Source organism: Oncorhynchus keta, chromosome 1 (genome assembly GCF_023373465.1).
Source record: "Oncorhynchus keta strain PuntledgeMale-10-30-2019 chromosome 1, Oket_V2, whole genome shotgun sequence".
Taxonomy (NCBI): domain Eukaryota; kingdom Metazoa; phylum Chordata; class Actinopteri; order Salmoniformes; family Salmonidae; genus Oncorhynchus; species Oncorhynchus keta.
In genome coordinates this window covers 96,140,878-96,157,051 of record NC_068421.1, presented here as the reverse complement: position 1 = coordinate 96,157,051, position 16,174 = coordinate 96,140,878, and the positions used below count along the sequence as shown (strand labels likewise).

The window sequence follows — 16,174 nt, the reverse complement described above, 5'->3', positions numbered from 1 at the left end:
GACGTTTCTTTTTGTGCTGAATTTATATGTTCGTTGGCCGACTGGCCATATCCAGATATAGTAAACAGATTTACAATATATAATCCACTTAAGACTTTCATCCTTCACATCTTCATTAAACTTAGTTTGTTGACATTTCTCTGCATTTGACAAACACATGTTTGTGTCAGGAGCAAATTATTGTTGACTGAAACGGACACATATGTAATGGATGTGAAACGGCTAGCTTAGTTAGCGGTGTGCGCTAAATAGCGTTTCAATCGGTTACGTCACTTGCTCTGAGACCTTGAAGTAGTAGTTCCCCTTTGCTCTGCAAGGGCCGCGGCTCTTGTGGAGCGATGGGTAACGATGCTTCGAGGGTGACTGTTGTCGTTGTGTGCAGAAGGTCCCTGGTTCGCGCCCGGGTATGGGCGAGGGGACGGTTTAAAATTATACTGTTACACATACACTGAGTGGAGAAAACATTAGGAACACCTTCCTACTGTTGAGTTGCACCTCCTCAATTCATCGGGGGATAGACTCTACAAGGTGTCAAGAGTTCCACAGGGATGTTGACTCCAATCCGTCCCACAGTTGTGTCAAGTTGTCTGGATGTCATTTGGGTGGTGCATCATTCTCGATACACACGGGGAACACTGTTGAGTGTGAAAAACCCAGCAGCATTGCAATTCTTGAAACACTCAAAATGGGGTGCCTGGCACCTACTACTGTACCCTGTCCAAAGGCACTTACATATGTTGTCTTACCCATTCACCTTCTGAATGCCACACATACACAATCCATGTCTCAAGGCTTAAAAAAAAAATATATCCTCTTTAACCTGTCTCCTCCCCTTCATCTACACTGATTGAAGTGGATTTAACAAGTGATGTCAATAAGGTATTGTTCACCTGGTTAGTCTACGTAAAGACCTGATTTTCCTAATGTGTTGTATGTGTATTCCGAGTGTTGTATGTTATCAAAAAAAATAACTCAGATATACAGTTCAATATATTTGACAGAATATCACCAGTTTAGTTCAGTACAGTAGCGCAGGCCAATGCTTTAACCAGAGACCGTAAATATAAATGCAATAGATTTGAAACCGAAGTAGTGTTGACCATCCAGCCCCAAGGCAGGCGGAGTCTATGACCCAGCGGACAGAGTGGTACAATAGCCCTGTTATGCCGTAATGCGGAGAGCTTGCTGCTAATTCTGGGAAATACTGTCCCCCCCCCCAAAAAAATACCGTTTTACTAAGAGTCTGCGGTGTTTTATATGTGAGGAATTGAGTGATAGAAATCACGAGTCTCAATAAGCTGCAGAATTTACCGCTGCCCCAAGGTAAGGTCGCTGAACAGTCTTGTCGTTGTGTGCCGAGTCTGCTTCCCATATGGTTCAGCCAGGCTCTATGGCCTGCTAACTAGATTACTTCCTCCTCTCTCATGGAGATATTTCACCCTCGTATGGCACAAATTATTAATGTGATACGCGGTCACATCGATACTCTAATGGATTAACGGCTGAATTAATTGAGACATTGAGGAAATGCCGCTGGGAGCTAAAATGGAGTGATATTTTAGGCATCGCAAGAAGCCGGAGTTGGTGGCGGCGCCGTTTGATTTCAGACACCGCGGTGCTGTAGTCCACGTCATGAAGAGAGGCCTGAGCCTGGCGCTAGGGCCGCCAGTGGTTTGTCCCGGTCTGGGTGTGTGTTTTGTCCCAGTCTGGGTGTGTGTGGTTTGTCCCAGTCTGGGTGTGTGTGGTTTGTCCCAGTGTGTGTGTTTGTCCCCCAGTCTGGATGTGTGTGGTTTTGTCCCAGTCCCGGTCTGGATGTGTGTGTTTTGTCCCGGTCTGGATGTGTGTGTTTTGTCCCGGTCTGGGTGTGTGTGTTTTGTCCCGGTCTGGATGTGTGTGTTTTGTCCCGGTCTGGATGTGTGTGGTTTGTCCCGGTCTGGATGTGTGTGGTTTGTCCCAGTCTGGATGTGTGTCTTTGTCCCAGTCTGTTTTGTCCCAGGATGTGTGTGTTTTGTCCCAGTCTGGATGTGTGTGTTTTCCCAGTCTGGATGTGTGTGTTTTGTCCAGTCTGGATGTGTGTGGTTTGTCCCAGTCTGGATGTGTGTGTTTTGTCCCAGTCTGGATGTGTGTGTTTTGTCCCAGTCTGGAGTGGATGTGTGTGTTTGTCCCCAGTCTGGATGTGTGTGGTTTGTCCCGGTCTGGGTGTGTGTGGTTTGTCCCGGTCTGGATGTGTGTGGTTTGTCCCGGTCTGGATGTGTGTGGTTTGTAGTTTTGGTGTTTTGTCCCAGTCTGGGTGTGTGTGGTTTGTCCCAGCTATATGCCCAGTCTGGATGTGTGCTGTTTTGTCCCAGTCTGGGTGTGTGTGGTTTGTCCCAGTCTGGGTGCATTGTTTTACAGAATCTATATTTTGAGTGACAGGGGCCGGGGTCTGTTGATCCGCTTCAGGAAACTGGTGATTTGTGGAGGTAAATGTAGGATAGGGGGTTTGTCGTTCTTATTTACATACTGGGATTCCATATTACTGTTAGCTAGTTATATATCAAATTGGGTTAGCCTATGCTTAGACTTGTTAGTTGATGGTGAATAACGTAATAAGTTAGACAATGCGTCCTGCCATAGTTATAAGAACAAAACACAATGATTTCATTTTCACTTTATTCTCATGAAAATAACTTTCCTTTTTCGTAGTTAATCTATGGAACTGGAGTAGCAAATATATTTATAACTAACCCAATATAGACCATAACTTGTCGTTTCCAATTGGAGTAAATGAATGATATCGGGAAGAACAAGCACGGATGTAGGCAGAGCCAAGCAGGAGCTAGTGAGATCCTATTTGTGCTTTGTAGCACTGGTTTGCATATTTCCGTTAGGGAACGCCTACTTGGAAGTGAGCCTGTGTAATACTTCTGTTTGCCCTGGCTTTCCTTCTAAACAATGACATTTTTTAAAAACTTTGACATAGGGTAAAGTCTACAAAATGCAGTCCACACCGTTTGTTACAGTTTCTAGTTTTGGAAACCGAAAACTGTATGGAGATCAAATGTTTTAATCTATGAGGAAATGTGTAGCATAACGGCCATCTTGCTCAATCTTCTCCCACTGCCGGTCACTGGACTTCCTCTCATCACCATATTTGGTAGTGAGTGTGAACGCCAACCGGATGCCTCACATTTATACATTCCGTGGAATATCTGTCTCATTGTTCTGTCTGTGGAAGTAGTGTCGGAGGAATTCTGGAGGAAACCTCATCTAACGTTGTAAACAAACATCATTATGTTGTCATCGAGTCACGGGTATTTATTTCCAAGCTATAGCACACAATATTTTACATACAGCAGGTTTTTAAAGGACCAAGGAGTTTGAATTGCTTCATGTTCTCATTTTTGCCATGGAAAAAATATTGTGATTATTGGTATCATCCTGGCCCTACTAATGGTGTACAGCTACGAACAGAATTGACTTTTCTAGAGTTCCTTAAAATTTGTTTTTTTATTTTTATAGGGGTAGAATAGCGGAAGCTTGAGAGAGCCACTTTCTCACAGATGGTACTTCAGGTGTGGACCTTAGTAACAATATGATTTTTTTTGGTTAAGTTTACAAGGTTATTGAGCAGATGTTCAGGATCAGGGTCAAGCACAATGTTACAATCAAAGTAGAGTGAAGACAAACCGGTGTAAAGTAGGTTCTATGAAGAAATGGAGTTGGTTGCTTATGGAGTTGCATTTTGGGTAGACCCGTTGGCATATAGAAGCCCATTCTTCCTCACCCATGTCCAATGTCTCTCTCCCAAACAGGTTTCAACGCAGCATAAGATGAGAAACTTCTGTCAAATCAAATGGAATATATGTCGGAGATTAAACCTCCCCGAACAGTAGGATTCGTAAATAGATTTAAAAAAAAATCTTCAGTCATTTGAAAACGTAGTTAATTGACTCCTATGAAGTGTCTTAAGATGTAGGTAAAACAAAAAATCTTTGTTGAGAAAGTCAATCTCAGTTTTTATCTGTTGGAACGATTTAAGAGTGTCCTGAGTAAATAAAGGCTTAAGGTCAGCAATCATCTTCTTCTTCTAGTCCAGAAGTCCAATACTCCTTATTTGGGGGGGGGGGATCTTGATTTAAGGGCAAACGGTGACCAGAGTGATACATCGTCTGGAATCTGCAGGTACCTCTTTGCATGTTTCCAAGCTAAGAGTGTATTATGGCACTGTTACAATTGTCAGATAAGGTCGGGATCTTTTCAATGCTATTAAAATACATGGTAAGGAAGCTAATGTGCTTGGTTGACCTGCTATTGATTCCATCCCAACCTAAATTGTGTGTTGTCTGTCTAGGCACCAATTAATCATGTGCAGACCAGTAATATAGTTGTGGTTTTGGCAAAGAGATCCCTGCTAAATCCTTAGGTTAATAGGTTTCTTATTGTTCCAGATATATTTAGATTGGCATTCATTTTCTGGCAAAAGGACTGCGATAGATGGCAGGGGATATTTGGGAGTAGATCATTTAGCCGATGAAGGATATTCATCCTGCCAAAAAGAGTCTGGTAGGGTGACCAGTTAATCAGGTCCTGTTTAATCTTTGTTTAGCCAAGGCATATCATGTGAAGTGAACAGGTTATTAATATTTGGAGCAACACAAGTATTTGAAACCTGTTTCAGTCTTTTGGAATGGAGATAAGATGTCTAAGTTGATTGTGGACTGGTTGCTTAGCAACTGCTCGGGCCTCCGACCACAAGGCACTACAGAGGGGAGTGCATATGGTCCAGTACATCACTGGGGCCAAGCCTCCTGCCAGGACCTCTATACCAGGCAGTGTCAGAGGAAGGCCCTATAGAGGGTGGTACGTACGGCCCAGGACATCACTGGGGCCAAGCTTCCTGCCAGGACCTCTATACCAGGTGGTGTCAGAGGAAGGCCCTATAGAGGGTGGTACGTACGGCCCAGTACATCACTGGGGCCAAGCTTCCTGCCATCCAGGACCTCTATACCAGGCAGTGTCAGAGGAAGGCCCTATAGAGGGTGGTACGTACGGCCCAGTACATCACTGGGGCCAAGCTTCCTGCCATCCAGGACCTCTATACCAGGCAGTGTCAGAGGAAGACCCTATAGAGGGTGGTACGTACGGCCCAGTACATCACTGGGGCCAAGCTTCCTGCCAGGACCTCTATACCAGGTGGTGTCAGAGGAAGGCCCTATAGAGGGTGGTACGTACGGCCCAGTACATCACTGGGGCCAAGCTTCCTGCCAGGACCTCTATACCAGGCAGTGTCAGAGGAAGGCCCTATAGAGGGTGGTACGTACGGCCCAGTACATCACTGGGGCCAAGCCTCCTGCCAGGACCTCTATACCAGGCAGTGTCAGAGGAAGGCCCTATAGAGGGTGGTACGTACGGCCCAGTACATCACTGGGGCCAAGCTTCCTGCCAGGACCTCTATACCAGGCAGTGTCAGAGGAAGGCCCTATAGAGGGTGGTACGTACGGCCCAGTACATCACTGGGGCCAAGCTTCCTGCCAGGACCTCTATACCAGGTAGTGTCAGAGGAAGGCCCTATAGAGGGTGGTACGTACGGCCCAGTACATCACTGGGGCCAAGCTTCCTGCCAGGACCTCTATACCAGGCAGTGTCAGAGGAAGGCCCTATAGAGGGTGGTACGTACGGCCCAGTACATCACTGGGGCCAAGCTTCCTGCCATCCAGGACCTCTATACCAGGCAGTGTCAGAGGAAGGCCCTATAGAGGGTGGTACGTACGGCCCAGTACATCACTGGGGCCAAGCTTCCTGCCAGGACCTCTATACCAGGCAGTGTCAGAGGAAGGCCCTAAAAATGGTCAGACTCCAGCCACCCCGGTCATAGACTGTTCTCTCTGCTACCGCACGGCAAGCGGTACCGGAGCGCCAAGTCTAGGCCCAAGAGGCTTCTAAACAGCTTCTACCCCCAAGCCATAAGACTCCTGAACATCTAGTCAAATGTCTACCCAGACTATTTGCATCCCCCCTCTTCCACGCTGCTGCTACTCTCTGTTATTATCTATGCATAGTCACTTTATTAACTCTACCTACCAGAGGTCGACCGATTAGGATTTTTCAACGCCGATACCGATTATTGGAGGACCAAAAAAAGCAGATACCGATTAATCGGACGATTTAAAAAAATATATTTCTTATTTGTTATAATGACAATTACAACAATACTGAATGAACACTTATTTTAACTTAATATAATGCATCGATAAAATCTATTTAGCCTCAAATAAATAATGAAACATGTTCAATTTGGTTTAAATAATGCAAAATCAAAGTGTTGGAGAAGAAAGTAAAAGTGCAATATGTGCCATGTAAGAAAGCTAACGTTTCAGTTTCTTGCTCAGAACATGAGAACATATGAAAGCTGGTGGTTCCTTTTAACATATCAAATCAAACATGAGTCTTCAATATTCCCAGCTGGTGAGTATCACCACTAAGGGAGGTCGTGGGGAAGGCACAGAGTATCACCACTAAGGGAGGTCGTGGGGAAGGCACAGAGTATCACCACTAAGGGAGGCCGTGGGGAAGGCACAGAGTATCACCACTAAGGGAGGCCGTGGGGAAGGCACAGAGGATCACCACTAAGGGAGGTCGTGGGGAAGGCACAGAGTATCACCACTAAGGGAGGTCGTGGGGAAGGCACAGAGTATCACCACTAAGGGAGGCTGTGGGGAAGGCACAGAGTATCACCACTAAGGGAGGTCGTGGGGAAGGCACAGAGTATCACCACTAAGGGAGGCTGTGGGGAAGGCACAGAGTATCACCACCAAGGGAGGCTGTGGGGAAGGCACAGAGTATCACCACCAAGGGAGGCTGTGGGGAAGGCACAGAGTATCACCGCTAAGGGAGGTCGTGGGGAAGGCACAGAGTATCACCGCTAAGGGAGGCCGTGGGGAAGGCACAGAGTATCACCACTAAGGGAGGCTGTGGGGAAGGCACAGAGTATCACCACCAAGGGAGGCTGTGGGGAAGGCACAGAGTATCACCACTAAGGGAGGTCGTGGGGAAGGCACAGAGTATCACCACTAAGGGAGGCCGTGGGGAAGGCACAGAGTATCACCACTAAGGAGGCCGTGGGGAAGGCACAGAGTATCACCGCTAAGGGAGGTCGTGGGGAAGGCACAGAGTATCACCAGCTAAGGGAGGCCGTGGGGAAGGCACAGAGTATCACCACTAAGGGAGGCCGTGGGGAAGGCACAGAGTATCACCACTAAGGGAGGCCGTGGGGAAGGCACAGAGTATCACCACTAAGGGAGGCCGTGGGGAAGGCACAGAGTATCACCACTAAGGGAGGCCGTGGGGAAGGCACAGAGTATCACCACTAAGGGAGGCCGTGGGGAAGGCACAGAGTATCACCACTAAGGAGGCCGTGGGGAAGGCACAGAGTATCACCACTAAGGAGGCCGTGGGGAAGACACAGAGTATCACCACTAAGGGAGGCCGTGGGGAAGGCACAGAGTATCACCACTAAGGGAGGCCGTGGGGAAGGCACAGAGTATCACCACTAAGGGAGGCCGTGGGGAAGGCACAGAGTATCACCAGCTAAGGGAGGCCGTGGGGAAGGCACAGAGTATCACCACTAAGGAGGCCGTGGGAAGGCACAGAGTATCACCAGCTAAGGGAGGCCGTGGGGAAGGCACAGAGTATCACCACTAAGGGAGGCCGTGGGGAAGGCACAGAGTATCACCACTAAGGGAGGCCGTGGGGAAGGCACAGAGTATCACCACTAATTATCGGTTGTTCTGGAAATTGTAGTTATGCTGTAGATGAGGGCAATACAGAAACTTCAACATGACACAAACGAGGAATCCTGTCGTATGACAAGCAACAACTCTAAAACATCCGTGTCACATCTTACAGCATATTAACAGGTTATAAAGTGGCTGAATTGTCAGTTTTGGTGCTGATAGATTCATATTTGAGGGCACTGCCACAGACATGGAAGTTGGTGTGATTTAGTCCAGTCAGCAAAATGGGACTTTGTCCTGTATTTCTTGGCTTTGTACATGGTTTCGTCCACAAGCTAGGTTGTTGTTCAATGTTAGTTTGGTTCTGCTGCTTCAACTGATAGCAGAGTGGCTGTCTACTACAAGTCACGTCCAACACCTCAGACATGTGACACCATTACCACGGTAACCTCCCGCCCTTAAAGGGGCAGCTGAACATTTTGTTTCTGATATTTTGATTAAAAGACTCTGGTCACATTAAATTGAGCAGTGTACCACATTACTTCTTACTAATACATTTCCTGTTTTAGAAACATTACAAAGCATGCTCATCTGGGGAGGGGGTTGATGTGATAATTGGGCAAACATATTTTGGCTGGTAAAAAGCCATAGGGCTTCGGTCTATAGTAGTGCACTATATAGGGAATAGGGTCTGGTCTATAGTAGTGCACTATATAGGGCTTCGGTCTATAGTAGTGCACTATATAGGGAATAGGGCTCTGGTCTAAAGTAGTGCACTATATAGGGAATAGGGCTCTGGTCTATAGTAGTGCACTATATAGGGAATAGGGCTCTGGTCTAAAGTAGTGCACTATATAGGGAATAGGGCTCTGGTCTATAGTAGTGCACTATATAGGGAATAGGGCTCTGGTCTAAAGTAGTGCACTATATAGGGAATAGGACTCTGGTCTATAGTAGTGCACTATATAGGGAATAGGGCTCTGGTCTATAGTAGTGCACTATATAGGGAATAGGGCTCTGGTCTAAAGTAGTGCACTATATAGGGAATAGGGCTCTGGTCTATAGTAGTGCACTATATAGGGAATAGGGCTCTGGTCTATAGTAGTACCACTATATAGGGAATAGGGCTCTGGTCTATAGTAGTGCACTATATAGGGAATAGGGCTCTGGTCTATAGTAGTGCACTATATAGGGAATAGGGCTCTGGTCTATAGTAGTGCACTATATAGGGAATAGGGCTCTGGTCTATAGTAGTGCACTATATAGGGAATAATTGCCATTTGACACATCCCCCACCACTTCCATTGTCAGCAGTCTCTCTCCAAATAGGACGTGTCAGTTACAGTAGATCATATTACAGGGGTTAGTAACATGGTCAGGGGTACTAGGGTTAGTAACATGGTCAGGGGGACTAGGTGTGTTACAGTAGACTATATTACAGGGGTTAGTAACATGGTCAGGGGGACTAGGGGTGTTACAGTAGACTATATTACAGGGGTTAGTAACATGGTCAGGGGGACTAGGGTGTTACAGTAGACTATATTACAGGGGTTAGTAACATGGTCAGGGTACTAGGGTTAGTAACATGGTCAGGGGACTAGGTGTGTTACAGTAGACTATATTACAGGGTTAGTAACATGGTCAGGGGGACTAGGGTTAGTAACATGGTCAGGGGGACTAGGTGTGTTACAGTAGACTATATTACAGGGGTTAGTAACATGGTCAGGGGACTAGGGTTAGTAACATGGTCAGGGGACTAGGTGTGTTACAGTAGACTATATTACAGGGGTTAGTAACATGGTCAGGGGGACTAGGGTTAGTAACATGGTCAGGGTACTAGGGGTGTTACAGTAGATCATATTACAGGGGTTAGTAACATGGTCAGGGGGACTAGGGTTAGTAACATGGTCAGGGGACTAGGGTTAGTAACATGGTCAGGGGTACTAGGGTTAGTAACATGGCCAGGGGTACTAGGGTTAGTAACATGGCCAGGGGGACTAGGGTTAGTGACATGGTCAGGGGGACTAGGTGTGTTACAGTAGACCATATTACAGGGGTTAGTAACATGGTCAGGGTACTAGGGTTAGTAACATGGTCAGGGGTACTAGGGTTAGTAACATGGTCAGGGGGACTAGGGTTAGTAACATGGTCAGGGGTACTAGGGTTAGTAACATGGTCAGGGGACTAGGTGTGTTACAGTAGACCATATTACAGGGGTTAGTAACATGGTCAGGGGGACTAGGGTTAGTAACATGGTCAGGGGTACTAGGGTTAGTAACATGGTCAGGGGACTAGGGGTGTTACAGTAGATCATATTACAGGGGTTAGTAACATGGTCAGGGGACTAGGGTTAGTAACATGGTCAGGGGGACTAGGTGTGTTACAGTAGACTATATTACAGGGGTTAGTAACATGGTCAGGGTACTAGGGTTAGTAACATGGCCAGGGGTACTAGGGTTAGTAACATGGCCAGGGGACTAGGGTTAGTAACATGGCCAGGGGGACTAGGGTTAGTAACATGGTCAGGGGGACTAGGGTTAGTAACATGGTCAGGGGGACTAGGGTTAGTAACATGGTCAGGGGTACTAGGGTTAGTAACATGGTCAGGGGGACTAGGGTTAGTTACATGGCCAGGGGGACTAGGTGTGTTACAGTAGACCATATGACAGGGGTTAGTAACATGGTCAGGGGTACTAGGGTTAGTAACATGGTCAGGGGGACTAGGGGTGTTACAGTAGATCATATTACAGGGGTTAGTAACATGGTCAGGGGGACTAGGGGTGTTACAGTAGATCATATTACAGGGGTTAGTAACATGGTCAGGGGGACTAGGTGTGTTACAGTAGACTATATTACAGGGGTTAGTAACATGGTCAGGGGTACTAGGGTTAGTAACATGGCCAGGGGTACTAGGGTTAGTAACATGGCCAGGGGGACTAGGGTTAGTAACATGGTCAGGGGGACTAGGGTTAGTAACATGGTCAGGGGGACTAGGGTTAGTAACATGGTCAGGGGGACTAGGGTTAGTAACATGGTCAGGGGTACTAGGGTTAGTAACATGGTCAGGGGGACTAGGGTTAGTTACATGGCCAGGGGGACTAGGTGTGTTACAGTAGACCATATGACAGGGGTTAGTAACATGGTCAGGGGTACTAGGGTTAGTAACATGGTCAGGGGGACTAGGTGTGTTACAGTAGATCATATTACAGGGGTTAGTAACATGGTCAGGGGGACTAGGGGTGTTACAGTAGATCATATTACAGGGGTTAGTAACATGGTCAGGGGGACTAGGGGTGTTACAGTAGACTATATTACAGGGGTTAGTAACATGGTCAGGGGGACTAGGGGTGTTACAGTAGACTATATTACAGGGGTTAGTAACATGGTCAGGGGGACTAGGGTTAGTAACATGGTCAGGGGTACTAGGGGTGTTACAGTAGACTATATTACAGGGGTTAGTAACATGGTCAGGGGGACTAGGGTTAGTAACATGGTCAGGGGTACTAGGGTTAGTGACATGGTCAGGGGGACTAGGGGTGTTACAGTAGACCATATTACAGGGGTTAGTAACATGGTCAGGGGGACTAGGGGTTACAGTAGACTATATTACAGGGGTTAGTAACATGGCCAGGGGGACTAGGTGTGTTAAAGTATACTATATTACAGGGGTTAGTAACATGGTCAGGGGTACTAGGGGTTACAGTAGACTATATTACAGGGGTTAGTAACATGGCCAGGGGGACATGGGGTTACAGTAGACTATATTACAGGAGTTAGTAACATGGTCAGGGGTACTGGGGGTGTTACAGTAGACTATATTACTGGGGTTAGTGACATGGTCAGGGGGACTAGGGGTGTTACAGTAGACTATATTACAGGGGTTAGTAACATGGTCAGGGGGACTAGGGGTGTTACAGTAGACTATATTACAGGGGTTAGTGACATGGTCAGGGGGACTAGGGTTAGTAACATGGTCAGGGGTACTGGGGGTGTTACAGTAGACCATATTACAGGGGTTAGTGACATGTTCAGGGGGACTAGGGGTGTTACAGTAGACCATATTACAGGGGTTAGTAACATGGTCAGGGGTACTAGGGTTCGTAACATGGTCAGGGGGACTAGGGGTGTTACAGTAGACCATATTACAGGGGTTAGTAACATGGTCAGGGGTACTAGGGTTCGTAACATGGTCAGGGGGACTAGGTGTGTTACAGTAGACCATATTACAGGGGTTAGTGACATGGTCAGGGGGACTAGGGGTGTTACAGTAGACCATATTACAGGGGGTTGGTAACATGGTCAGGGGTACTAGGGTTAGTAACATGGTCAGGGGGACTAGGGGTGTTACAGTAGACTATATTACAGGGGTTAGTAACATGGTCAGGGGTACTAGGGTTAGTAACATGGTCAGGGGTACTAGGGTTAGTAACATGGTCAGGGGGACTAGGGGTGTTACAGTAGACCATATTACAGGGGTTAGTAACATGGTCAGGGGTACTAGGGTTAGTAACATGGTCAGGGGGACTAGGGGTGTTACAGTAGACCATATTACAGGGGTTAGTAACATGGTCAGGGGGACTAGGGTTAGTAACATGGTCAGGGGGACTAGGTGTGTTACAGTAGACCATATTACAGGGGTTAGTAACATGGTCAGGGGTACTAGGGTTAGTAACATGGTCAGGGGGACTAGGGGTGTTACAGTAGATCATATTACAGGGGTTAGTAACATGGGCAGGGGTACTAGCGTTAGTAACATGGTCAAGTGTACTAGGGTTAGTAACATGGTCAGGGGGACTAGGGGTGTTACAGTAGACCATATTACAGGGGTTAGTAACATGGTCAGGGGGACTAGGTGTGTTACAGTAGATCATATTACAGGGGTTAGTGACATGGTCAGGGGGACTAGGGTTAGTAACATGGTCAGGGGACTAGGGGTGTTACAGTAGACTATATTACAGGGGTTAGTAACATGGTCAGGGGTACTAGGGTTAGTGACATGGTCAGGGGGACTAGGGGTGTTACAGTAGACCGTATTACAGGGGTTAGTAACATGGTCAGGGGACTAGGGTTAGTAACATGGTCAGGGGGACTAGGGTTAGTAACATGGTCAGGGGACTAGGGGTGTTACAGTAGACCATATTACAGGGGTTAGTAACATGGTCAGGGTACTAGGGGTTACAGTAGACTATATTACAGGGGTTAGTGACATGGTCAGGGGACTAGGTGTGTTACAGTAGACCATATTACAGGGGTTAGTAACATGGTCAGGGGTACTAGGGGTGTTACAGTAGACTATATTACAGGGGTTAGTGACATGGTCAGGGGGACTAGGGGTGTTACAGTAGACTATATTACTGGGGTTAGTGACATGGTCAGGGGACTAGGGGTGTTACAGTAGACTATATTACAGGGGTTAGTGACATGGTCAGGGGGACTAGGGTTAGTAACATGGTCAGGGGTACTGGGGGTGTTACAGTAGACTATATTACTGGGGTTAGTGACATGGTCAGGGGACTAGGGTGTTACAGTAGACTATATTACAGGGGTTAGTAACATGGTCAGGGGACTAGGGGTGTTACAGTAGACTATATTACAGGGGTTAGTGACATGGTCAGGGGACTAGGGTTAGTAACATGGTCAGGGGTACTGGGGGTGTTACAGTAGACCATATTACAGGGGTTAGTGACATGGCCAGGGGTACTAGGGTTAGTAACATGGTCAGGGGGACTAGGTGTGTTACAGTAGATCATATTACAGGGGTTAGTGACATGGTCAGGGGGACTAGGGTTAGTAACATGGTCAGGGGTACTAGGGTTCGTAACATGGTCAGGGGGACTAGGTGTGTTACAGTAGACCATATTACAGGGGTTAGTAACATGGTCAGGGGTACTAGGGTTAGTAACATGGTCAGGGGGACTAGGTGTGTTACAATAGACTATTACAGGGGTTAGTAACATGGTCAGGGGGGCTAGGTGTGTTACAATATACTATATTACAGGGGTTAGTAACATGGTCAGGGGGACTAGGGTTAGTAACATGGTCAGGGGTACTAGGGTTAGTAACATGGTCAGGGGGACTAGGGTTAGTAACATGGTCAGGGGGACTAGGGGTGTTACAGTAGACTATATTACAGGGGTTAGTAACATGGTCAGGGGGACTAGGGTTAGTAACATGGTCAGGGGGACTAGGGGTGTTACAGTAGACCATATTACAGGGGTTCGTTATTCAGTCGGGTATCAGGGGTGTTACAGTAGACTATTCAGTGACTGCAAGTTGCACTTTCACCAATGCTGAGTCCTGTGTTATTCAAGTTCATGAAATAACTATAGTATGAACACTCAACTAACAGTTTGAGCAATGTCTTTGGCAATGAACTGCCATGTCTTTGGCAATGAACTGCCATGTCTTTGGCAATGAACTGCCATGTCTTTGGCAATGAACTGCCATGTCTTTGGCAATGAACTTGGCAATGAACTGCCATGTCTTTGGCAATAGATAGAAAGTACAATAGTGTTTCTCGTGTTTATGTACAATACCAGATGGATTATATTGTCTAGGTGATCCAGCCCCCTACCAGCAGGATCATATTGTCTAGTGGTTCCAGCCCCCTATCATATTGTCTAGTGGTTCCAGATGGATCATATTGTCTAGTGGTTCCAGCCCCCTATCATAGTGTCTAGTGGTTCCAGCCCCCTATTATAGTGTCTAGTGGTTCCAGATGGATCATATTGTCTAGTGGTTCCAGATGGATCATATTGTCTAGTGGTTCCAGCCCCCTACCAGATGGATCATATTGTCTAGTGGTTCCAGCCCCCTACCAGCAGGATCATATTGTCTAGTGGTTCCAGCCCCCTATCATAGTGTCTAGTGGTTCCAGCCCCCTATTATAGTGTCTAGTGGTTCCAGCCCCCTATCATAGTGTCTAGTGGTTCCAGCCCCCTATCATATTGTCTAGTGATTCCAGATGGATCATATTGTCTAGTGATTCCAGCCCCCTATCATAGTGTCTAGTGGTTCCAGCCCCCTATCATATTGTCTAGTGATTCCAGATGGATCATATTGTCTAGTGGTTCCAGCCCCCTATTATAGTGTCTAGTGGTTCCAGCCCCTACCAGATGGATCATATTGTCTAGTGGTTCCAGCCCCCTACCAGATGGATCATATTGTCTAGTGGTTCCAGCCCCCTACCAGATGGATCATATTGTCTAGTGGTTCCAGATGGATCATATTGTCTAGTGGTTCCAGATGGATCATATTGTCTAGTGGTTCCAGATGGATCATATTGTCTAGTGGTTCCAGCCCCCTATTATAGTGTCTAGTGGTTCCAGCCCCCTACCAGCAGGGTCATATTGTCTAGTGGTTCCAGCAGGATCATATTGTCTAGTGGTTCCAGCAGGATCATATTGTCTAGTGGTTCCAGCAGGATCATATTGATGGATCTAGTGGTTCCAGCCCCTATTATAGTGTCTAGGATCATATTGTGGTTCCAGCAGGATCATATTGTCTAGTGGTTCCAGCAGGGTCATATTGTCTAGTGGTTCCAGCAGGATCATATTGTCTAGTGGTTCCAGCAGGATCATATTGTCTAGTGGTTCCAGCAGGATCATATTGTCTAGTGGTTCCAGATGGATCATATTGTCTAGTGGTTCCAGCAGGATCATATTGTGGAGTGGTTCCAAGTGGATCATATTTGACTAGTGGTTCCAGCCCCCTACCAGCAGGATCATATTGTCTAGTGGTTCCAGCCCCCTACCAGCAGGATCATATTGTCTAGTGGTTCCAGCCCCCTATCATATTGTCTAGTGGTTCCAGCCCCCTATTATAGTGTCTAGTGGATCCAGCCCCCTACCAGCAGGGTCATATTGTCTAGTGGTTCCAGCCCCCTATCATATTGTGTAGTGGTTCCAGATGGATTATATTGTCTAGTGGCTCCAGCCCCCTACCAGCAGGATCATATTGTCTAGTGGTTCCAGATGGATCATATTGTCTAGTGGTTCCAGCCCCCTACCAGTAGGATCATATTGTCTAGTGGTTCCAGCCCCCTACCAGATGGATCATATTGTCTAGTGGTTCCAGCCCCCTATCATAGTGTCTAGTGGTTCCAGCCCCCTATTATAGTGTCTAGTGGTTCCAGCCCCTACCAGATGGATCATATTGTCTAGTGGTTCCAGCCCCCTACCAGATGGATCATATTGTCTAGTGGTTCCAGCCCCCTACCAGATGGATCATATTGTCTAGTGGTTCCAGCCCCCTATCATAGTGTCTAGTGGTTCCAGCCCCCTATTATAGTGTCTAGTGGTTCCAGCCCCCTACCAGCAGGATCATATTGTCTAGTGGTTCCAGCAGGATCATATTGTCTAGTGGTTCCAGCAGGATCATATTGTCTAGTGGTTCCAGCAGGATCATATTGTCTAGTGGTTCCAGCAGGATCATATTGTCTAGTGGTTCCAGATGGATCA

At 46.9% G+C, this 16,174-nt stretch overlaps 2 protein-coding genes across 2 annotated transcripts in view; both read left to right on the top strand.

The window, feature by feature from the left end:
• Nucleotides 1-1,093: 1,093 nt before the first annotated feature.
• LOC118387411 (protein Jade-3-like) overlaps nt 1,094-16,174 on the top strand; it is a 53,071-nt gene continuing 37,990 nt past the window's right edge. Inside the window, exon 1 of the mRNA XM_052525609.1 lies at nt 1,094-1,323. The gene's annotated coding sequence lies outside the window, so the exon portion shown is untranslated. The remainder of the gene's footprint in view (nt 1,324-16,174) is intronic.
• On the top strand, nt 10,289-12,661 carry LOC127931831 (uncharacterized protein pXO2-14/BXB0013/GBAA_pXO2_0013-like). The gene is made up of 3 exons (XM_052525673.1): nt 10,289-10,898; nt 11,838-11,918; nt 12,325-12,661. Exons 1-3 carry the CDS (start codon nt 10,315-10,317, stop codon nt 12,659-12,661), a joined length of 1,002 nt encoding a protein of 333 aa, XP_052381633.1. The 5' UTR covers nt 10,289-10,314.